Consider the following 25,209-nt stretch of genomic DNA (forward strand, 5'->3'; position numbering starts at 1 on the left):
AAAAGGATCCGTTGAACGGGGAGAGGACTCCTGCCCAAAAAAGTGAGCCCGGAGACGAAGACGGCGGAAGAAGAGTTCAGCATCGTGCCGAGCCCAAAATTCATTGAGGTGAGGGCGTAAGGGTATGAAACTAAGTCCTTTGCTGAGCACTGAGCGTTCAGCATCGGAGAGGGGAAGGTCAGGGAGTATAGTGAATACATGGCTGGGGCTGGAAGATGGGGTGGGGACGGAGGGACAGGCAGGGGTGGAGGGTCCTAGATGGGTGTTGGTGTCGATGAGTTGTTGGAGCTTGCGTTCCTTAGCACTTGAGAGAAAGAGAAAAAGTTTCTTGTTGAGGCGTCGGATGAGACGAAGAATAAAATGAAACTGGGGGCACGCGCAGCTTTGAAAAAGGGTACAGCAGTGCTGCTGGAGGGAGAGGTCGAGTGTGTTCATATGGCAGCGCATGGCACCGAGTGTGGATCTCAGAATGTGACGGGAACAGCAGTCCGAGAAATGTTTTATGTCCCGGAGATACCTGTAATCCTGGGTGGGATCGAAACATGGAGGGGTGGAATTTCAGGTAACCCCGGATGTTGACAGTGGAGTTTTTAATACCCTACCTGCCAGTCCTTGTCACGATCCAATCCAGTCTTCACCTTGTCGAAGTCAGGCCCACCCCAATTCCGGATGTGCCGTCGGCTGCCATCTTTCCGGTCACTGTCAGGAAGGGATCCCAAGCGCCGCGGGTCATCCAGAAAATTCCGAAAAGGGTTTTTCTCACCAGAGCCATCCTTAAAAAAAAAAACAAAATCCATCTCGTTTCAAAACAGCATCACCACGCGACTTTATAAATACCAAGCCCAACCTCATGTTGTCCAGTGTTGGCATAAGAAAGCCTAGTGTGTCAGCCATGGCTCACCTCTGGGGCAGAAGGTCATGGGTCAAGACCCACTCTAGGGCACAAAATCTAAACCGACAGCCCCAGGGAAGGGAATGAAAAAGGGAAGGGCAATCAAATTCAACTCCTTGATTTGTTAATGTTATCACCTAAAGATGAACTGCAGCAACGCACCAATGGCTTTTCACAAGCACCTTCCAAACCTGCAACCTCTACCATCTAGAAGGACAAAGGCAGCAGATGCACTGGAACACCACCGCCTGCAAGTTTCCCATCAAGTTATACTCCATCCTGGCTTGGAACAATGACGCTGTTCCTTCGCTGTCTCTGGTTAAAATATTGCCCATTCTCGTTGCCTTGAGGTCAGCCACATAGTGTGGGTGTAGTCACCTGTAGCCCAGAGTAGTTAGAGGGATACACCACCCTACTCCTGAAGGGATATAATGAACCAGTTGGTTTGAAATGACAATCTGACGACCTCCATCCAGTTTCCTTGCTGTCAACCTACAAAACCATCAGATTTATTCAGTTCAAAAACAAAGCTGTGGTACTGAGGGAGTGCTTCGCTGTCAAAGGTGCTGCCTTTTGGGTAAGATGTTAACTGAGGTCCCTGTGTGCTCTCTTAAGGCTTACATAAAAGATCCCATGGCCGAAGGGCAAGAGAGTTTTACCCAGTGCTCGGCCCAATACTTATCCTTCAAACAACATAACAACAAACAGCTTACCTGGTCATTATCACATTGATGTTTGTGGGAGCTTACTGTGCACAAGTTAGCTGTCGTGTTTCCTACAACTGTGACTACACTTGAAAAGTACTTCAGCGTCTGTAGAGAATGGTCATGAAAGGTGCACAGGATCCTGGGTATGAAGTGCTGTATCAGATCACTTGCCCTACATGTAAAACCTTATTGAAACTGAAATATGCCTCTAACACAAGGTCACAGCAACTTAGGTGGTGCTAATTCAGAGGCTGGTGTGCAGAATGAAAAGATAGACTTTAATGCCTTGCACTTGTCAACTACGGTTTTAAGCAGCCAGCTCATTTCTTTAACAATCCACACACTGTTTAACAATTATGCCAACCATCAGTCCTTCTGATCATATGATACCTAGTCATGGTTTAGACTAGTTTACAATAAAAGGGCTTGTGGACAATTCACACTATAAAAATGAATCCTTAAGATCCATCATGGAGAACACACGTTTGAGTCAAAATATACTGGAAGCTAAATCTGGGCATCACTTAAAGAAGGGGCAACAGAAATATTAAGCAGTCTCAGATACAAAAACAGAAAATGCTGGAAAAACTCAGCAGGTCTAACAGCAAGTGTGGAGAGAAAAAAAGTAGAGTTTACATTTCAAGTCCTTATGACTCTTCTTCAGAGCAGTCTCAGATGCTGCTCTGAACTTACTTTGCCTTCAGAACAAAAAAATATAGGAAGTAATCAAATCTAAATGGCACATTCACTCAGAAATAACACACACACACGCACACACAGTCCCAACCCTGCCATTCAACTGGGACTATTATCCAAAAAGCTCATCCATATGGAATAGGGCTCATTAAACACAGCTGTGTGTTTGTTAATAAAGAGACAAGACCTTTCCCCAGGAGATATTTCACGGATATACAGGAAGCAAAAGGCAGTAATTTAGGACAACAGGTGTATTAACAAGTCAGAAGGCATGCAGTACCTCCGCCGCACAGTCATGTCTCAATCTGCCCCATTATTCTAAACAAGTTGCCTTAAACTTTCTCAAAGGTATTAATCCTTGCTGAAATGTAGTTTCACTGGCTCCTCTACACTACGATTACCAGCTCTGTACGAGCCTAAACCAGAAACACCTGCAGGACAAGCCATTCAGCCCCTCAAGCCTGTTCCACAGTTATATCACGGCTGACCCGTTTATAAAGACTTCAGCTCCAATCCCCCATCGGTGTTTGATATCCCCCTATATTTTTGCTAGACAAAAAAATCTCTTTTCCCATGTTGATCCCAGCATCCTTTTCGGAAAGAGATTCCATATTTCCGCTACCCTTTGTGCAAAACATTGCTTCACAACCTCATCCCAGCCATAATTTTAAAGATTATTCCTGTCGCTTCCACACCAGAGGAAATAGTTTCTTTGCATCGACTCTGTCATTTATTATTTTGTCATTTTAAACACCTCAATTAGATCATCTTTCAATTTTCTAAACTCAAGGGACTGCACACACACACACACGAAGACCATGATTAATCTGTAGTTTGACAACATTTAAACCGATTTTCACTGTGCCCCTTTCTTACATCGATCAACCGCAGACTCGCCTGTAAAGACGGTCAGGCTGATTATGAGGCAGATGAGATCGGATAGGCCAGGGCACTGTCTTCAGTTGAAGATATCCTCAAAGATTTAGAATTTGGCTTAAAAACTACCCACATTTACGAATAGGAACAGAAAATACTGCAAATGTGCACCAAGTCAATTAGTCAATAAAGGGAAAGGTAAACTACTGCTTCAAGTTCTACTGGATTATGTATGCCACAGAAACAGGCCATTTGGCCCAACCAGCCCATGCTGGAGTTTATGATCCACTCGAGCCTCCTCCCATCTAAATCTACCATCGTAACCCCTTATTCCCTGCTCCCTCATATGCTTGTCTAGTTTCCCCTTAAATGTACCAATACTATTTGCTTCAGCCACTCCCTGTGGGAGTGAGTTCCACATTCTCACCACTCTTTGGGTAAAGAAGTTTCTTCTGAATTCCCCACTGGATTTCTTGGGGGCTATTTTGTCTTGACGGCCTCTAGCTCTGCTCTTCCCCACAAGAGGAAACATTCTCTCTGCATCCACTCTAGCAAAACCTTCATAACTCTAAAGTCCTCTATTCGGTCACCTCTCACATTCCAGCTGCCTGCCACCCCCACCACCAAGAAGAGAGACCCAGTTTGTCAATCATTTCCTGATATGTATAGGTTGAGGCATCATTGAGCTCACATGAAAGGTCACCCCCTTGACTGCACCTCCCAAACCTGCAGCTCCACCACTCGAAAGGTATAGAGCAGCAGGTGGATGGGACACCAACACTTTGTGCGTTCCCCTCCAAATTACACCCCATCTTGACTTGGAGATATATCATCCATTTCTTCATCACCGGGTCAAAATTCTGGAACTGTCTCCCCAACAGTGCCGTAGGAAAAGCATCACCGCAATTCAAGAGGGCAGCACACCACCACTTTCCCAAGGGCAATTAGGGATGGGCAATAAATGCAGCCCTTGCCAACACTGCCCACATCCCTAGGATTATCTTCCAGCATTTGTTGCTCTCAGTTTAATTTCCTTCTCCCTCAGCATTGGCCTTCAGTCTGATGGCGTTCGGTGTCCATGGGGTTAATGGAAGTTACAACCCTTGCAGGTCACTGCATGAACAGTACGAGTGAATCATTAATTGCTGCTGCCTTATATGCCAAGTCATCTCTAAAGGGCAGAGATGCTTCATTCATCTAATCAGTTGATGTTTTATGTAGAGAAGTTCCAATGCCCTCTCACTCAGCAGCGCTGCTAAGGGATCCACAGTATTTTTGCTTCCTTCAGCAATGTCAAACTGCAACAGAAACCATACCATCACTCAGTCGCCAGGATTTCTTTAGCATGTCAAAAACAAAAACAGAATTACCTGGAAAAACTCAGCAGGTCTGGCAGCATCGGTGGAGAAGAAAAGAGTTGACGTTTCGAGTCCTCATGACCCTTCGACAGAACTTGAGTTCGAGTCCAAGAAAGAGTTGAAATATAAGCTGGTTTAAGGTGTGTGTGTGGGGGGCGGAGAGAGAGAGAGAGAGAGAGAGAGAGAGAGGTGAAGTGGGGGTGTGGTTGTAGGGACAAACAAGCAGTGATAGAAGCAGATCATCAAAAGATGTCAACAACAATAATACAAAAGAACACATATTATCTAAACGAATGTGCTAATTAAGAATGGATGGTAGGGCACTCAAGGTATAGCTCTAGTGGGGGTGGGGAGAGCATAAAAGATGTAAAAAAAAATGTAAAATAAATAAATAAATATTTTTTTTTTATAATGGAAATAGGTGGGAAAAGGAAAATCTATATAATTTATTGGAAAAAAAAGAAAAGGAAGGGGGAAACAGAAAGGGGGTGGGGATGGGGGAGGGAGCTCACGACCTAAAGTTGTTGAATTCAATATTCAGTCCGTTGCTCCCAATGTGGTCTCCTCTACATTGGAGAGACCAAACGTAAACTGGGCGACCGCTTTGCAGAACACCTGCGGTCTGTCCGCAAGAATGACCCCAACCTCCCTGTTGCTTGCCATTTTAACACTCCACCCTGCTCTCTTGCCCACATGTCTGTCCTTGGCTTGCTGCATTGTTCCAGTGAAGCCCAATGCAAACTGGAAGAACAACACCTCATCTTCCGACTAGGCACTTTACGGCCATCCGGACTGAATATTGAATTCAACAACTTTAGGTCGTGAGCTCCCTCCCCCATCCCCACCCCCTTTCTGTTTCCCCCTTCCTTTTTTTCCAATAAATTATATAGATTTTCCTTTTCCCACCTATTTCCATTATATAAAAAAAAATATTTATTTTACTTTTTTTTTTACATCTTTTATGCTCTCCCCACCCCCACCACAGCTATACCTTGAGTGCCCTACCATCCATTCTTAATTAGCACATTCGTTTAGATAATACCACCAACTTTAACACCTATGTGTTCTTTTGTATTATTGTTGTTGACATCTTTTGATGATCTGCTTCTATCACTGCTTGTTTGTCCCTACAACCACACCCCCACTCCACCTCTCTCTCTCTCTCCGCCCCCCCACACACACACCTTAAACCAGCTTATATTTCAACTCTTTCTTGGACTCGAACTCAAGTTCTGTCGAAGGGTCATGAGGACTCGAAACGTCAACTCTTTTCTTCTCCGCCGATGCTGCCAGACCTGCTGAGTTTTTCCAGGTAATTCTGTTTTTGTTTTTGTTTTGGATTTCCAGCATCTGCAGTTTTTTTGTTTTTATTTCTTTAGCATGTATCTTTCCTAATACACTTTACACAATCTGACCGTAGAGAGAAAAGGAGATTGTGGCTACTGATGTGTGTTTTTCCTACAGCAGTAATTGCATAAAAATTCCTCCCCAAACCCCCACAACTGATTTTCTCTCTTCTTAATGCTCAGCTCTTGATGGGTTCCTGTCCTTAGGCACCGAGAACCCCCTCGCATCCTGCGCACGTGACTCGTACTGATATCCGAATCTTAACGGTGAACATCAGCAGCCACTCCGAAGGCACCACAGGCCAACCCAATCTTTCCCGCGTCCATATCTTATCAAACATCTTGCAGTGAGTAATCATGTCCTGTCCACAATTTTCAGTCCCGTTATTCTGTCCACGTTTCTCTTCCATTTTTGCTATGTCAACTGTTATAGTGCAGTTGCAGGCTTGAACCACTAAGTGGTTCTGTGGAGTGAGTTTCTGACATCTATGTATGAGGTGATGAAGGAGTTACTAAAGACTTGTATCCAACAAATTATGGACAACAGCCATCTATAATATTATAAAATTGTGTTAATGGTGTGCTCATGTTACATTGACATCCATGGGAAAACAGCGAAGGTAATGCCTGTCATGTGTATTTCCACCAGAGACAGAATAACATCTTTATGCCTGTTACAACAGACGGCTAATCATCAGCAGGAAACTTGGCTGATTTTTCACCCATCCAACACCCCTGGGACCATTACAGGCTGCCCTGGTTTCAACTGATCACAAACCCAGGCCCTCTGATTTGTGTGGCCTCAGTACATTTAACCAGAGCCTGAGCAGCTAATTAAAATGCGCTTGGACTGTGAATGACAGATATAAAATGAAGGACCAAATGGCCTCCTTCTGTATCTCTCTAATGGATCTCAGCTAATCCTTTTGGACTCTGCTTCATTCTCTATGAAAATTTTACTTAGCTCCAACGATGTAACCTGACCTGTACTGGTCTCTCCACTTCCTGAAAAAGTTGAGCATTTTAAAAGTTAGTTGCTGCAAACCAGTTTTAAAAGGGTTGAACAAGCTCAAGTTCACCCAGAATTCTGACCCATGGACAAGACCAAAAGGGGAGCTCTAGGGTGAAACGTGCTCTGGTTAACTAGCCTCACCATCTGGCTCCTTTCATACTCAGCAATCTTCTCCATTTCTTCATTCATTTTCTCAATGTTCTGTCTTCGCTTTTCTTCCCATTCCTGTGAAAGTAAAGAAATGGCCCAAGTTGAAATTTTTGCACAATTTGCCCAGGCTCACTTTCCCAGCCTCACGAAACTAAACTACATCCTGAAGGCCGCAGACCGCCCCCCTCCCAACCGCCACCGCCACTACTCTCGGGCCCAAGTCCTGTGGTGGGGACGGGAAGTCAGAGGGACTCCTGCCTCAGACCCCAACAGGAAAACCTGCTGAACCGCCTGATGTTGGGTCTATTAATTATGCAGCCGGGGTTTTCCCGGCAAATCAGATGGTGGGGGGGGGGGGGGCAGGAAGTCATGTGCCCCGCCGTCATATCCGGGTGCCGTATTTAAAAGGCGCCGGGACAGCTACTCTTTCATCACGCCAGGAATTTGGACCTAGACATGGCTGCCAGGAAACAGCAAGCCCCGGCCCCAAGGTTCAGTGATGTCTCGCTGGGCACGCTAATGAAAGCCGTGGCGGACTTGGGAGGGAGGGGGAACATCCCTTTCCTAAGGGATGGGAGGAGGGGGCCTGCTTGTCTCACCACACCTGTACAGAAGGTGATCACCAGGGTGGTCAATGCCAATTGCATTCAGAGGAGGACCGCCCTGCGGTGCAGGAAATAAATGAATGACCTAATTTGCGCCACTAGGGTAAGCAAACCCTCTAGCCCCCATATCCCCATCACTGAAAGAGAACTGGGACATGGGCCTCAATGGCAAAGCCACCCTCTGTGCTGCTCACACATAAAAGCCCTTCGCAAGGCGCTGGGGTGCTGCCTCATTGCCCCATTGCAGTTCATGTGGTCTGCTGGCAGATGGGCAACTGTGGGCTGTTGACCTAGGCACAAAATTTGGAGGGTGATTGGCACAGAGGGGTAGCCAAATGCTGCCATGTAACCAGATGCTGCTGCCATGCCTCTGTTGTCCTTGTCCTTCCATCGGCTCTGGAGGGTGCTGCCAAAGTACCCTCGGAGACCAGCAGCAGTGCAAGTTTCACACGGCACGTGCAGCTGCCAATGGGTCAGTGGCGGAGGTTGGCAGCGTGCGAGTGGCACCTGCGTCAGAAGGTGCTCCACAAACCATCTTCTGTCTTCTCACAGGAGACGACAGCGCACAGCAGGTGCGAGAAGGAGAAGGCAAGGTTCAGGCAAGGTCCCTGGCGCTTGGAGGACTGCTGGGGAAGGGGCTTCTGCTAATCCGAGTCTGATGACGAATCTGGGAGCGATTGTGGGCAAGGCGCTGGAGATGCAGCAAAAGGCAGAGGAACGTCAGGCAGAGGTGTCAAGAGACCCTCAGCAGAATGGCACGTGAGGTGAAGGAGCCCATCCGCCTGCTCTCTCATGTAGTGGCATTGACATTTGTGCACATCGAGGCCTCCATGGGAGGGATGGCCATGGAGAACCTGGTCCAGCAGACTGCCCAGTTTCTGCTGGAGACGCGCTCAGACCTGTAACCATGGGCGAGCTTTTCCTACAGGAGGGGGACAGGCACCTCGATCTCCCTCCAGGTGCCCCTTTCCCTCAAGGAGACAGGGATGGGTCCCTCGGGCACCCTAGCGGAGGGAAGAGTGTGAGGCGGACACCCCAGGGGCTTCCACTCAGGACTCTCCAGGGCTGTCCATGCGTTCCAAGTCCCCTCTGTCTCTGACCCTATCAGCTCCAGTCTCTGGGACCTTTGAGGGTGCATCTGCCCCACAGAAGGAGACCCAAAGAAGGCTGGGACCCTCTAGGCCACGAGCCTCCAGAGGATGACTGCCAAGGTCACTGGAGATGAGATGTAGGATGCCTCCACCTCTGGACATCAGGCAAGCACATAGATGCACTGGTAGGGTAAGGAAAATTAAGAAGTTCTAAGTTCACTCTGGTAGTATAGGTGTATAAGCATTGTAAATAGTTGTTGCACAGTTGTAAATATATGTTTAATTGCACCTTATGGAGGTCTGCTGGGTTTTAATTGCTTCTGTTCATGTTGATACCTGTACACTTCCCCCTCACCCCTTTTAAGGGGCTGGACCAGGCTGGGTGTGTGCCCCCCAAATCATGCCTGCACATGGGGGCATCAATCTTTGCAGGGCCCTTGCAAGCCATGTGTGAAAGGCCTCTCATACATGCTGCCCCCTTGCCCTCCTATGTCTAGTCTATGTAAAACACCTTCCCCTCCTCAGGGCAGCATATTAGGGTTCCCCTTCGCTTGTCCAGTTGAGCCCATCACCGTCACCATTCACATGCCTTCACTCCCCAACAAGCCCACCCCAGTCATAGTACCCATGCCCACCCTTATCCCAGCGATCCCTAGGATCTGCGTTCACCTGTGTCCCCTCCAACAAACCAAACCACCCTTCACCCACTGGAACCTCACCCTCCCACATCCCACTGCCCCCTTTAACTGTTATGGTTCCCACTTACCAATAGTACCCTCTGTTTGCCCCCCAGATCCCTCCACTGACCAGTCACCTGTGGACTAGCCCCTCACTGACCCCACTTTCACAGCCCCTTCCTCACCCCCTCAACCCAACCTCTGCTTGCTTACTTCCACCCCCCCTCCTCCCCCACCCCCCCCGGACCCACAATCCCCCAACTCTGGCATCCCCACCCCCTCTCTGCCCTCTCCTCCCTTCCATGCTCCAACCCTGCACCCCACCCCACATCTTCCACCGAGTGGCACAACCTGCCATTCCGGCGAGTCCTCCACATGCACATACCACGTTGGTTTGGTCATATTTCGGATGGGTGTGAACTCCCACTGGCGCGACCGGGGGTGGGTGGGGCGGAGCAGGTGCTCATTTCAATCTCCTTAATAATAAGAAGCTAAACACCTTTCCGGGGGCCTTTGGCAGGAATGTCGATCCACCACGACGTTTGGGAGCGCAAGCTCCCGCTGTCAGGAAACCGATTTTTTCCATGTTGTATTCTCTGTCCCCACCCGCCAAGAACTGTGCCCCTCATGGGGGTGGAAAATTCCAGCCTCGGCCACTGCCAAATTCTGTTGTGGGGGCTACAATTGACCTCACTGTCCCTATTCAGGCAAACAGCTATCAGGAGCAGGAACCCGGGCTGATTTGCCACCCACCCAATACCAGTGACCATCTTAGAGGTCCCCGAGAGTCAGAAATATCAAACACAGGTCCCATCTAGTATCACTGTGCAATGACTGTGTTAGCATTGGGTAAAGATAAGACTGGAATTGGTTCTGGATCCCCAATACACCAGGGCAAGCTGCCAAAACCCAGAGTGCTGATTGGTCATTTGGCCTACGGAGGCCCATTGACTGGTTAGCACCTGATGTGCCAGCTAGGCTCAGTTGGTAGCAATCTGATTGGAATCAGGATCCAATGGTTATGTCACTGAGCTCTCCCCTAGGTCCTCTCCCCTTGGTCCAATCAATAAAGGCACATATTCACTCCACTAGCTGGAAACTGCTTTCAGCCCAGTACCCCAAGCCTTTGGGAACTCCCAGTTCACTGCAAAAAGCAGCAAATTAATCACCAGTGAATTCTTAGCTTCCTTTCCAACCGGTGATGTTTAGACAGGTCTGGTGCCAGTTTTGGTCAAATTTCCGCAACAAATTCCAAAGCAGAAACCGGGAAGATCTACTACATGCACAAGGGAACATCTAGAGTGCAGCAGGCACATGGCAGAACCCAGAACCTTTTCCCTGGAACTTGCCCAATCGATGATGGATGTCGTTAAGGGGCAGAGGGGGAGATTAAGCACAATCGGACGCCTGTGCCCTCAGTAACCAGGGCACATATTTAAAGGTAAGTGGCAAAAGAAACCAGTGAGTTATAATGATGTGGAGGGCACAGCCGGAAAGGGTAGTGGTTGCAGATCTTGTAATAACTTTCAAAAGGGAAATGATAGAAATACCGAAAAGAAAACCATTTGCCGGGCTACAGGGAAAAGAGCAGCGGGAGTGCGGCTAATTGGATAGCTCTTTCAAAGGCACAGCATGGGCACAATGGGCCGAATGGCCTCATTCTGTGCTGCAGGATGCTTTGATTCACAAGATATTTATGAGAAGTGGAAAGAAGTTATTTTGTGTGGCAAGGGGCGTTTGCAAATTTAACTGGATTAGTTTTAGGGGTCATTGTAACCCATAACTGAAGAAAATAGCTTTAAAGTCAGGGTTTTGAGGTCGCTGGGCGGGCGCGGGAGCGGCCAGGTAACAGTCCGCCGCCCGCGATTGGGTCCCAACTGCGATTTCACGCTGGGTGGGCCAATAGAGACCCGCCCAGCATGAAACGCGGCTCTGCACTGGCTGGGGAGGGCTGGGAGGGTCCAACGGTGACCCAGATGCTGGTTTAAAAGTGCCCCAGGCAGCCCCTGCAGGGCGGCTCCGGTATGTCTGCAAAGGAATCGAGTGCGGCTGGACACCTCCCCCGCCCTGGCTTTTCCAACGAGTGCCTCGCCGTCCTCCTGGAGGAGCTGACTGCCAGCACGGGCACTCTTGTCTTCAGGGATGGGAGGCGGTGGCCACCGCACCTCACCGAGAGGGCAAGGGAGGAGGTGGCAGCAATGGTCAGCCGCCATGATGTGGTGCGGCACACCTGGGTCCAGTGCCGGAAGCGCTTCATTGACCTGCTGCGCTCAGGAAGGGTGAGTACTACGTTGGTGTGGGTCAGTGCGCAGAAGTGTTAAGGTGTGGCCATCCACCACGGACTTGGAAAGCAGCCAGGCTTCGGGAGAGAGGGGTTAAGACAGCGACACTCGAGTAGGAGTAAGGGTAAAATAAAAGCAAGGGTCCATATTCTGTCTGGTTAAGATACGTCTGGGGAGCACAGTCCTGTGATTTGCACATCCGGCGCAACGTGGGAAATCCTAGACGCTCCTAGGCGGTCTGGATGACCATGTGAGCAGGAGGTGCCTCTGAGTGGAGTAACTCGAGCTCTGGGTTTTGGAGGTTGAGTGGCAGCTGAGTGCACTATGATGCATTCACGAGGCTGAGAGGTTTGTGGACGTGGTCACCCTGCAGCTTAGGGAAGTGCAGGCAGAGAGGGGGTGGGTGACCACCAGACAGAAGAAGGGGACCAGGCTGGTAGTGAGGGAATCCCCTGACTGCATCTCACTAGCAAACCGTTTTTCGGCCTTGGAAAACGGTGAGAGTGACGGTTCCTCTGTGGAGGCCAATCAGAGCAAAGGCCATGGCACTGTGGGTGGTCCAGCTGCTCAGGGAGAGAGGAAGAAGTATGGAAGGGCTATATGGTTGGGGATTCGTTAGTGAGGGGAGTAAACAGGCGCTTCTGCAGCCATAGATGTGACTCCAGGATGGTATGCTGCTCCCTGGAGACAGGGTCAAGGATGTTACGGAACGGCTGCAGGACATTCTGAATGTGGGGAGGGTGAACAGCCAGAGGTCGTGGTCCATGTTGGGACCAATGACATTGGAAGAAAGAGAAATGAGGTCCTGCAAGCAGCCTTTAGGGAGTTAAGTAGGAAATTGAAAAGCAGGACTTCAAATCTCCGGATTACTCCCAGTGCCACACAGCAGTGAGTATAGGAACAGAAGGGTAGAGCAGATGAATGTGTGGCTGGAGAGATGGTGCAGGACAGAGGGCTTTAGATTCTTGGGGCATTGGGGCCGTTTCTGGAGCAGGTGAGACCTGCACAAGTTGGATGGGTTCGATGTGAACAGGAACGGGACCAACATCCTTGCGGGGAGGTTTGCTAATGCTGCTGGGGCAGATTTAAACTAAATTGACAGGGGGATGGGAACCTGAAAAGTAGTTCAGAGGGGAGAGAAGCTGAGATGGAATTAGAAGTTAAAACGCTGATCTTTGGCAGCCTGGCTGAAGGAGCGTTGGATCAAGGCATCACTGGTGTCCCTGCCTCCCTGCAGGTTAATGAAGTCTGCCTCCATGTCCTTAGCATTCTCACCATGCTCATCTTTGGGCCCATCATCTGTGGCCTGTGTAGTTGTGTCAAGATCCCCTTCCCCCAGTGGGTCCCCCCTTGCCAGTGCCAGATTGTGGAGAGCACAGTACGCAACCACTATCAGTGACACCTGCTCTGCGGGCATTGTAATGCTCCCCTTGAATGGTCCAGGCATTGGAAGTGCATCTTGAGAGGACCTATGGTCCTCTCTACCACCGCCCTTATGGAGGCATGACTTGTATTATAATACTTCTCTGCATCTGTTCTTGGGTGGCGGAGAGGCATCATGAGCCACCTCTTCAACAGATAGCCCTCGTCACCCAGCAGCCAACCATCCAGTTGGGCTGGAGCACTGAAGAGCCTCGGCAACTGTCTCAGGATATAAGCATTGTGGGAGCTGCCTGGGTACCTTGCGCAGACTTGTAGAATCAGCATCCTGTGGTCACACACTATCTGCACGTTCGAGGAGTGGAAGCCCTTCCTGTTGACGAAGGCACCCGGCTGACCCGCTGGTGCCTTAATGGCCACATGTGTACAGTCTATAGCACCCTGGACACGGGGGTACCAGCAATCACTGCAAAGCCACTGGCTCACTCAGCCTGGCTGGCCTCATCCATACAGGAAAGAATAAATGTCAGTACCCGCCTGAACAGAGCTTCTGTCACCAGCTTGATGCAACTGTGGACAGCTGATTGGGAGACTCCACACAGATCCCCCAGTGACCCTTGGAAAGAGCCGATGGCATAGAAATTGAGGGCCACTATGACCTTCAGAGCTACTGGCATGGGGGTGTCCATCCCCACAGTCGGAGATGATCTCAGGCCCAATCATCTGACAAATGGAGGTCACGGTCTCCCTTGAGAGGCGGAGCCTCCTTCGGTATTGGGGAGGCGATGGTACAGTGGTATTGTAACTGGCCCAATGATCCAGAGACCCAGGGTAATGCTCTGGGGACCTGGGTTCGAATCCCACGATGGCAGATGGTGGAATTTGAATTCAATAAAAAATCTGGAATTAAAAGCCTAATGATGACCATACTGATTATTGTAAAAACCCATCTGGTTTGCTAATGTCCTTTAGCAATGTGGTTGGCTCTTAAATGCCCTCTGACATGGTCTAGCAAGCCACTACAAAGTCACAAAAAAAGGAATGAAACTGGACCTCCACCCAGCATTGACCTAGACACCGTAAAAGACAACGACAACAGCCCCATCGACCCTGCAAAGTCCTCCTTCCTAACATCTGGGGGCTAGTGCCGAAATTGGGAGAGCTGTCTCACAGACTAGTTAAGCAACAGCCTGACATAGTCATCCTCATGGAATCATACCTTACGGATAATGTCCCAGACACCACCATCACCATCCCTGGGTAGGTCCTGTCTCACCGGCAGGACAGACCCAGCAGAGGTGGCGGCACAGTGGTACACAGTCGGGAGGGAGTTGCCCTGGGAATCCTCAACATTGACTCCGGAGCCCATGAAATCTCACGGCATCAGGTCAAATGTGGGCAAGGAAACCTCCTGCTGATTACCACATACCACCCCCCCCTCAGCTATACTACTTGGAGGAAGCACTGAGGATGGCAAGGGCACAGAATGTACTCTTGGTGATGGACACTGAAGTCCCCAACCCAGAGTGGCTCGGTAGCACCACTACTGACTGAGCTAGCCTGAGTCCTAGAGGACATAGCTGCTAGACTGGGTCTGCGGCAGGTGGTGAGGGAACCAACAAATGGGGAAAAACATACTTGACTTCATCCTCGCCAACCTGCCTGCCGCAGATGCATCTGTCCATGACTGTGCAGTGGTCACTCCTACCGATACTGTCATTGTGGAGACAAAGTCCCACCTTCACATTGAGGACACCCTCCATCATGCTGTGTGGCACTACCACTGTGCTAGATTTTGAACAGATTTAGCAACTCAAGACTGGGCATCAACACTGCCCTGTGGGCCTTCAGCAGTAGCAGCAGAATTGTACTCGAACACAATCTGTAACCTCATGGCCCAGCATATCCCCCACTCTACCATTACCATCAAGCCAGGGGATCAATATTGGTTCAATAAAGAGTGCAGGAGGGCATGCCAGGAGCAGTACCAAGCATACCTAAAAATGAGGTGCCAACAAGGTGAAGCTATAACACAGGACTACTTGCGTGCCAAACACCATAAGCAGCAAGTGATAGGCAGAGCTAAGCGATCCCATAACCAACGGATCAGATCTAAGCTCTGCATTCCTGCCACATCCAGTCATCAATGGTGGTGGACAATTAAACAGCTCACAGGAAGCTCCACAAATATCCCCATCCTCAATGATGGGGGAGCCCAGTGCTTTGGTTCAAAAGCTAAGGTTGAAACATTTGCCACATCAGCCAGAAGTGCCAAGTGGATGATCCATCTCGACCTCCTTCGGAGGCCCCCAGCATCACAGATGCCAGTCTTCAGCCAATTTGATTCACTCCACATGATATCAAGAAATGGCTGAAGGCACTGGATACTGCAAAGGCTATGGGCCCTGGCAATATTCCGGCAATAGTACTGAAGACTTGTGCTCCGGAGCTTGCCTCGTCCCTAGCCAAGCTGTTCCAGTACAGCTACAACACTGGCATCTACCCGGCTTTGTGGAAAATTGCCCATGTATGTCCTGTACACAAAATGCAGGACAAATCCAACCCGGGCAATTACTGCCCAATCAGTCCACTCTCAATCATCAGGAAAGCAATGGAAGGGGTCATCAACAGTTATATCAAGTGGCACTCGCTTAGCAACAATCTGCTCACCGACGCCCAGTTTGGGTTCCACCAGGGCCACTCAGCTCCTGACCTCATTACATCCTTGGTTCAAACATGGACAAATCAGCTGAACTCCCGTGGTGAGGTGAGAGTGACTGCCCTTGACATCAAGGCAGCATTTGACTGAGTGTGGCATCAAGGAGCCCTAGCATAACTGGAGTCAATGGGAATCAGGGGGAAAACTCTCTGTTGGTTGGAGTCATACTTAGCACAAAGGAAGATGGTTGTGGTTGTTGGAGGTCAGTCATCTCAGCTCCAGGACATCACTGCAGGAGTTCCTCAGGGTAGTGTCCTTGATCCAACCATCTTCAGCTGCTTCATCAATGACCTTCCTTCCATCATAGGGTCAGAAGTGGAGATGTTCGCTGATGATTGCACAATGTTCAGCACCATTCACCACTCCTCAGATACTGAAGCAGCCCATGTCCAAATGCAGCAAGACCCTGGGCAATATCCAGGCTTGGGCTGACAAGTGACAAGTAACATTCACACCACACAAGTGTCAGGCAATGACAATCTCCAACAAGAGAGAATCTAATCATTGCCCCTTGATGTTCAATGGCATTACCATCACTGAATCCCCACTCAACATTCTGGGGGTCACCATTATCCAGAAACTGAACTGGACTAGCTATATAAATACTGTGGCTACAAGACCAGGTCAGAGGCTGGGAATCCTGCGATGAGTAACTCACCTCCTGAACTCTCCAAAGCCTGTCCACCATCTACAAGGCACAAGTCAGGAGTGTGATGGAATACTCCCCACTTGCCTGGATAAATGCAACTCCCACAACACTCAAGAAGCTTGACACTTTCCAGGACAATGCAGCCCGCTTGATTGGCACTCCAACCACAAACATTCACTCCCTCCACCACCAACGCACAGTAGCAACAGTGTATACCATCTACAAGATGTACTGCAGCAGCTCACCAAGGCTCCTTAGACAGCATCTTCCAAACCAATGACCATTACCATCTAGGACAAGGGCAGCAGATACATGGGAGCACACCACCTGGAAGTTCATCTCCAAGTCACTCACCATCCTGACTTGGAAATATATCAGCCGTTCCTTCACTGTCGCTGGGTCAAAGTCCTGGAACTCCCTTCCTAACAGCACTGTGGGTGTACCTACACCACGTGGACTGCAGCGGTTCAAGAAGGCAGCTCACCCCCACCTTCTCAAGGGTAACTCAAGGGATGGGCAATAAATGCTGTTCCAGTCAGCGAAGCCCACATCCTGTGAATGAATTAAAAAAAAACAGGTAGCTGCTTCATCACCTGTGAACCCTGGCAGCAGGATAGTGGTGTCTTCTGTGGTCCCTTCTGCCTTGGACTACCTGCTAGCCCTGCACCCCTTGTGCCTGCGCCTCTCCTCCCACAGGTCCCTCCCCTGGAAGCTGCACTGGGACACCTGGCTTCCTCTCTCTTCTGCCCCTCTCTTCCTCCTCAGAGGAGGTGCCTCCAGTGGAGGCCACAATCCCCATTACCAGGGTAAGGGAAGGCTGTCTGTTACCTGGGAGGGTCCACACGGTCTGAATCCTCTGGGGTCCTGGCAGGCAGCAATGAGTCCTGAAAGGAAGCCTGGAAATGCTAAGAATGAAGCCCAGGACAGAGATGAGGCTGCCAAGTACCAACAAGCAACCAATCTCCAAAACTCCTCACTACTCGCACTGGGCAATGCTGCTGCTGACCCTTTTTATCCCACCCGTGGATGAGGTTTTTGAAAACGTCAGCTGGCTGCCTGCCCATTTCGCTCGTGTGACGAGCACGAAATCATACAGGCAAGGGGAAAACAAATCAATCGCCATCAGTTGGACTGTTAAGGGCCTTAAGTGGACTCTTAATTAATGGTAAGTATAGCTCTGGCACATGCACGATATTTCGATCGGCGGCACGCACAAGTGTGTCAGGACACTCGCCCGACATCATGGCGGGTAATTTTACCCCTGATTGGGTGGGGCACGCGCCCGCCCACGAGATGTAAAATTCTGCCTTCAGGGTTTAAATATATTTACATACAGCAGCTGAGGCGACAAACTCCACCTTGCAGCCTCCTGGTTGTGGAAGTGTGCTCCAAGCAAGTGACTAAATTGATAAAAGGTCAAGACACAGGTCGTTGAGGGATTTTCCTACATTAGAGACCTTAAATTGCTATTGTTCCTTACTCACAATTAAGGAAGTTGGGAGAGTGGGTGTGTTCAGAACCTCAGTGATCTCAGTTTTACTTCAGCAAAGCAGCATTGGATCTAATACGGTCCTTCATGAAAACAAAGAGGAGTCATATAAAGTTGCTCAAAAAAGTAGCAAGCCTGAGGATTAGGAGCAGTTTAGAATTCAGGGCTAAGAGGTTGATTAAGAGGGGAGTACGAGAATAAACTTGCAAAGAGCTTGAGAGGACTGTAAAAGCTTCTCTCAGTATGTAAGGAGAAAAAGATTATGAAGACAAATGTAGGTCCCTTACGGTCTGAAACAGGAGAATTTATAATAAAGAACAAGGAAATGCCAGAGCAATTAAACGACTTTAGTTCTATGTTCGAAAAACTTCCCAGAAATGTTAGGGAACCAAGGGTCTAGTGAGAAGGAGGAATTGAAGGAAATTAGTATTACTAAAAAAAAAGTGCTGGAGAAATTAATGGGACTGAAACCCAATAAATCCCCAGGACCTGATAATCTACATCCCAGGGTACTAAAGGAGGTGGCCATAGAAATAGTGGATGTGTTGGTTGTCATCTTCCACAATTCTGTAGATTCTGGAACAGTCCCAGATTGGAGGGTGGCAAATGTAACCCCACTATTTAAAAAAGGAGTGAAAAAACACCAGGGAATTACAGACCGGTTAACCTAACATCAGTGGTAGAGAAAATGCTAGAGTCTATTATAAAGGTTGCGATAACAGAACACTTAGAAAATATCAACAGGATTAGACAAAGTCAACATGGGTTTGTGAAAGGGAAATCATGTTTGACAAACCTACTAGAGTTTTTTTTGGGGACTTAACTGCAGAATAGATATGGGAGAATCAGTGGATGTGATGTATTCGGATTTTCAGAAAGCTTTTGATAAGGTCCCACATAAGAGGTTAGCGTGCAAAATTAAACCACATGGGATTGGGGGTAATATATTGGCATGGATTTAGAATTGGTTAGCAGACAGGAAACAGAGTAGGAATAAATGGGTCTTTTTCAGAGTGGCAGGTGGTGATTAGTTGGGTACTGCAGGGCTCAGTGCTTGGGCCCCAGCTATTCACAGTATATATCAATGATTTAGGTGAGGGACCCAAATGTAATATTTCCAAGTTTGCTGACGATACAAAGCTAGGTGGGAATGTGAGTGGTGAGGAGGGTGTTAAGAGGCTTCAAGGCGATTTAGACAAGTTGAGTGAATGGGCAAATACATGGCAACTGCTGTATAACGTGTATAAGTGAGAAGTTATCCACTTTGGTAGGAAAAACAGAATGGCAGAGTATTATTTAAATGATGATAGATTGGGAAATGTTGATGTACAAAGAGACCTGGGTGTCCTTGTTCACCAATCACTGAAAGCAAGCATTCAAGTGGTAAGGCAGCAAATGCTATTTTGGTCTTCATTGCGGGAGCAAGGAAGTCTTACTGCAGCTGTACAGGGCCTTGGTGAGACCACACCCGGAGTAGTGTGTGCAGTTTTGGTCTCCTTATCCAAGAAAGGATATACATGCCATAGAGGGAGTGCAGCGAAAGTTCACGAGACTGATTCCTGGGATGGCTGGATTATTGTATGAGGAGATATTGGGCCAACTAGGTCTGTATTCACCGGAGTTTGGAAGAATGAGAGGTGATCTCATTGAAACGTATAAAATTCTGACAGGGCTGGACAGACTGGATGCAGGGATGATGTTTCCTCTGGCTGGGGCGGGTCTAGAACAAAGGGTCACGATCTCAGAATATGCGGTAGCTCATTTGGGACTGAGATGAGGAGAAACTTCTCCACTCAGAGGTGAACCTGTGGAATTCTCTACCACAAAATGCTGTGCAGACCAAGTCACTGAATATATTTAAGGAGGAAATGGATGGATTTCTAGAGTCTAAAGGCATCAAGGAGTATGGGGAGAGAGTGGGTGTATGATGTTGAGACAGTGGATCAGCCATGATCATATTGAATGGCGGAGCAGACTCAAAGAGCCGAATGACCGACTCCTGCTTCTATTTTCTATGTTTCTATGAGACGTTTGACCCATTTTATTCCTGCTGTCCCCACTCATTAATCTTCTCCACTTTTGAAGCTACTCCCACAAACATTAACAGCTTAAGTCCACCCCCAGATGACCACTCTTAGTGAGAGTGCAGGAAAATAAGCTATGGGAAGCCCATCGGAGGGCATCACATCACAGCTGGGTCCTGCCCTCCTCTCAGGCCTGCACACTTGTCCACCCGCTTCCCAGCGGCAATCTCAGGGCAGCAATTAGACAGTCAGAGAACAAGTTCCTCTCTCTTTTCCAACATCCGGGGGCAGAGAAGGGAATTGTAACATCTCCAAGAGTTGGGGGGGTTTTCTTTTCTATACACTTGTCCTCCCCACACTGGGGATTCATTTACTTACCAAGCCACTTCAACTTAAAACACCCCTTTATAGCATTTACAAATTTACATGAACTCTCCTCGGGTGGCTTTGTGGAGGGAGCCCAAAACCAGGGGGCCATAAATATAAGATAGTGACTAATAAATCCAAGAGGGAATTCAGAAGAAGCTTTTTACCCAGAGAGTGGTGAGCATGTGGAGCGTGCTACCGCAGGGAGTGGCTGAAGATGAATAGTATGGATACGTTTGAGGGGAAGCTGGATAAACACATGAGCGAGAAAGGATATGTAGATAGGGTGAGATGAAGAGGGATGGAAGGAGGGTCGTGCGGAGCATAAGCACCAGCATGGATCAAATGGGCCAAATGGCCTGTTTCTGTGCAACTTTTAAGTTGTCCATTTGTGCCCCCTTCTCAATTAAGCCACTTCCCAGTCTTACTAACCTTTACTCTTCTGTCCTGTGGCGAAGCACTGCCAGTTCCACAGGCCCCACTATCGCCACCTCCACCTCCAACACCACCACCACCTCCACCACCACCGCGGCCTCTTCTGGTGCGACCCCCTCGGTTAGGGTGCTCCCCACCGGGGCTCTCGTGCCCACTGAAGCCTCGGGGGCTTCTTTCTTGGTGATCTGCCCGGGTTGTCCTGTCTGGCCTGCTGCCGGGGGAACGGAGATGGCTGCCCCTGTCTGCTGCCTGCCTGAGGCCTGGGGAATGGGGGCCCGATGTCCACGGCCGTTTCCCGGGTGATTCCAGGTTGCCGCGGGATGAGTTCACCGTCTTTCTGTCGTTCGCCATTCGTTTCTCCTGTCGGCGATAAGGGTAAAGGATTTTAGACAGCGTACAGCAAGACAACACTATTGCCTAGTGAATGATTTTTATTCAGGAACACACAGCGTGATTGGGTTTAGAGCAGGCTGTGTATCTTTAACCTTTCCAACTCTGCCTCTGCTGAGGAGATTGGAACCCAAAGTCTAGGCTGATCCTCCCAGTGCAGTACTAAAGGAGCACCGCACTGTCGGGGAGGGTCAGGGCCGAGGGGGTGCCGCACTGCCGATGGGACCTTCTTTCAGATTGGACATTAAGCCCCAGGCCCCGCCAGTACTTCGAGCACCTTACTCACCGTTGGGGATTTACTAAGGTCGACAGTGACGGTTAGAATCTCCTTTTCACCCCACTTGCGATCGTGCTCGGTTTCATGTTTGGGTTTCCGATTGGTCACGGAGATTCCGTCCTCTTCTGCCTTCATCCGATCTGCTTCGATCTCCTGTTTTAAAACCAAAAGAAAAATAATAAAGCTCATCCCGTTCGACCAACCATCTGGAAAATAAGACAAGGGAGAAAACTGCCGCCAAGTGAAACACTTTCTCAACTCGCCAGGAGTAAGGACATTCTTGTATGTCTGCGCGATGTGTTTTGAGGGAACAATGGTCCACAGTCACTCCTCCTCATCCTGGGGATTGTTACAAATGGTAACAGTCAAATTGGGCTTGGGGAAGGGATGATTTGATGGGGTTTCCATGGCTTTTTAATCCAACGGCCTCTATTGGTAGCGAACGGGGGAGGGAAAGGTCTATCTCTGCTTTGGTGACGAGGGATTGGCCTGGGAAGGAGGACCCAGCCCAATGGGATGAGCGGGAGGTGGGGCCCAGCTCAGTTCTGATGCACTGCAAGTTCAAAATTGCCGACACTCACTACAAGGTTCTACTCACTAGTAAGCATGCTGCACCTCACCTTGTGTCTCTTCATCAGTGCCTCGTTCTTCTTTCGGAGGGCTTCAATCCTCCTGTCCAACTCTGCATCTTTCTCCTCTCGTGTCTTCATATTGGGATCTACTGTCATTGACTGAAATGAGAGAAGGGTTACCTGATTCGCAGCTCAGTGCTCCTCGAGGCTTAACTGGGCCCAATATCTCCCAGCTCTGTAAAAAGCGACAGCAACAACTTGCATTTATACATTGTACCTTTACTGTGGTGATGCATCCCCAGCCACTTCACGGCAGTGTTATCAGACAAAGAGCTGACACTGAGCCAAGGAAGGTGACATTAGGGTAGGTTTCAGGAGGCTCTTGAGAGGAGAGAGAGAGAGAGAGAGAGAGGTGGACAGGTTTAGGGAGGGAATTCCAGAGCTTAGGGCTTTGACAGCTGAGGGCACAGTCACCCATGGCAGAGTGATTAAAATTGGAGGTGTGCAAGAGGCCAGAACTAGATGAGTGCAGATATCTTGAAGGGCTGTAGGATTGGAAGAAATTACACAGATAGGGAGGGAAACCATAGGAGGAATTTGATTTGGAGGATGAAGATTTTAAAAAATTGAAACATTAAGATAGAGCGTGTCCAAGAGCGATCTAAAGGGTTCGAGGACTGGAGGTGTTCACAGAAATAGAGAAGTAGAAGGCCATTTAAACAAAAGGATGATCATTTAAATTTAAATGCGCATTGCCAAACTGGGAGCCAATGTAAAAATTTACTTAATTAGCCAATTAGTGTCCCGAAGGTGTACTTGCTGTCCAATTAAGAATGGTGGATGGGCTCTCGAAACTGGAGGGCCAATTGGCAGACGTCCAACATAAAGGAGCTGCAGCCTGCAGTTCAGGTGAGGCAGAGAGAGGGCACCTCCATCTTGAGGAAGCCTCAAGCAACTTTTAAAAAATTTTCATTAAGAAGTAGCCATAATTGTCGGTGCCAAGGGAGCGCTGCGCTGGCGGGGGGGGGGGGTCAGCGTCGAGGGAGCGCCACGCTGGCAGTGGGGGGGTCAGCGCCGAGGGAGTGCCGTGCTGGCGGGGGGGGGGGGGGGGGGGGGGGGGGGCGGGGGCATCGAGGGAGCACCACGCTGGCAGGGGGGGGGGGGGGGGGGGGTGGTCGGCGTCAAGGGAGCACCGCGCTGTCAGAGGGTCAGTACCGAGGGAGCGCCGCGCTGGCAGAGGGTCAGTACCGAGGGAGCGCCGCGCTGGCAGAGGGTCAGTACCGAGGGAGCGCCGCGCTGGCAGAGGGTCAGTACCGAGGGAGCGCCGCGCTGGCAGAGGGTCAGTACCGAGGGAGCGCCGCGCTGGCAGAGGGTCAGTACCGAGGGAGCGCCGCGCTGGCAGAGGGTCAGTACCGAGGGAGCGCCGCGCTGGCAGAGGGTCAGTACCGAGGGAGCGCCGCGCTGGCAGAGGGTCAGTACCGAGGGAGCGCCGCGCTGGCAGAGGGTCAGTACCGAGGGAGCGCCACGCTGGCAGAGGGTCAGTACCGAGGGAGCGCCGCGCTGTCAGAGGGTCAGTACCGAGGGAGCGCCGCACTGTCACAGAGGGTCAGTACTGAGGGAGTGCTGCACTCTCGGAGGGACGTTCTTTCTGATTGGGTGTTAAGCCAAGGCCCTGCCAGTTCTATGAGGACTTTACTCAATGTTGGGGATTTACTGAGATCAAGAGTAACCATCAGGATCCCCTTTTCACCCCACTCCTTTTGCCTGAGATGCCTTTGAATGGGGGGCCTGTGACCACAGCTGTGGTTGGTCAAGTGGGGTAGACCTCAAAACCTGCTTGGAGCACTGATACCCTGACTGTTAACTTGGTACCCTGACTGTTAACTATGCTGTTGCTGGGTTAGTTAAGGAGTGGAACAGTCAGCCGGAGATCCCAGTCCCAATCTCCAACTGGTGCCCTCTGCTGAAAAGTGCATGGACTTAGAATAGACTGCGATGCACTCCAAGGTCAAATTGCCCACCAATACTCATTATCTAAGAGAAGGGATTGGAAGGTTGGAGGAGGCAAGGCTGTGGAGGAAATTGAAAACAAGCATAAAAGATGAATTCACACAAGAGGAAAAAGGTACTTTAAACATTCATTCAACCAAAGCTGCAGAAATGTTGTGAAATTCTGTGCACTCACCATTGTGACTTGCTGTGCATTGGTAATAGTGCTGGACTCTCTTTAAAACTCCTGCAGAATGTGAAAACAGAATCAGGAATTTATAGAGTTTTAGTAAAACTACAAAACAATCAAGTTAGCAAAGTTTGTACTGTGAAGAGGGAACCAGATTGTTAAACGCCGTGGGACTGTGATGAGTTAGTTGATGCCAGCTGGGTTCAGGGAGAGAGCAGCTGAGATAAATATTAAAGAGGCCACCTTGTTCCTGCTCACATGGTTAGTGAGGTCTGTCATTTAAAAGGGGCATCACACCCCCCAAAGGTTTAGCGGTGGTCCCCGGTTTGATCTGGTCTGAGTTCAGTGATCTCAGCTGTAATAGTAATAAGACTGGCCTCAGCATTCTCAGGTTAGCAAGGAAGAGTACAGCCAGGGTTCGGGGTTCTGATGGGAACATGTTTGCATACAGTCAAGGCTGAGGTTAGCTGAAATGCTCCTGGTGGCTGCAGTGTCCATATTGAAATATCACTTGGGCAGGACCTGTAGTATGTGTGTTACAGTTCATTCTGGGAGTCTGAGTTTCTATGGCAACATGCACATTGTAGTCTGGAGCTATGGATAGCGATGGTAGAGGCTCCAATCTTCTTTCCATCACATAGCTGACCAGGAATCTCTCCCACTCTTACCGCCTGCCATTGGCGTGTATTGGAAGGATTTGCAGGTTGATACCCAATCTGTTTGGCCACATTATGAACACACCTTCCATAAAGCCCAGAGTTCAGAGGCAGGGATGCTAACCCACTGTGCCACGAGACTTCCGTCATGAACCTATACTCAAAGGGATTACTGGACAGTAACCAACTCTTCCCAGGATTTTGACCCAGCATTGGCAATCTGTCCAAGATGGCCAGGGAATGAGATAGGCCAAAATATTCAGGGGTCTCGGGGATCAGCAGGGAAAGCTCTTTCAAAGAGCCAGCACAAGCATTATGGGCCAAATGGCCTCCTTCTGTGATGTAAGGTGCTTTGATCAATGGGCTTAGAGCCAGCATCAT

General features: G+C 49.4%; 1 protein-coding gene across 5 annotated transcripts in view; it reads right to left on the bottom strand.

Annotated features, from left to right (window-relative positions):
• ccdc9 (coiled-coil domain containing 9) overlaps positions 1-25,209 on the bottom strand; it is a 54,013-nt gene that overhangs the window by 23,965 nt on the left and 4,839 nt on the right. For all 5 annotated transcript variants that reach the window (XM_041179454.1, XM_041179458.1, XM_041179456.1 and 2 more), the window contains 6 exons: positions 24,179-24,229; positions 22,042-22,152; positions 21,431-21,574; positions 20,752-21,114; positions 7,029-7,112; positions 603-773 (listed from right to left, as the gene is read on the bottom strand). In XM_041179454.1, the coding sequence (XP_041035388.1) occupies positions 603-773; positions 7,029-7,112; positions 20,752-21,114; positions 21,431-21,574; positions 22,042-22,152; positions 24,179-24,181 (876 nt within the window). In that variant the 5' untranslated portion in view covers positions 24,182-24,229. The remainder of the gene's footprint in view (positions 1-602; positions 774-7,028; positions 7,113-20,751; positions 21,115-21,430; positions 21,575-22,041; positions 22,153-24,178; positions 24,230-25,209) is intronic.

This window comes from Carcharodon carcharias, chromosome 34, assembly GCF_017639515.1.
Source record: "Carcharodon carcharias isolate sCarCar2 chromosome 34, sCarCar2.pri, whole genome shotgun sequence".
In the NCBI taxonomy this organism is placed as follows: domain Eukaryota; kingdom Metazoa; phylum Chordata; class Chondrichthyes; order Lamniformes; family Lamnidae; genus Carcharodon; species Carcharodon carcharias.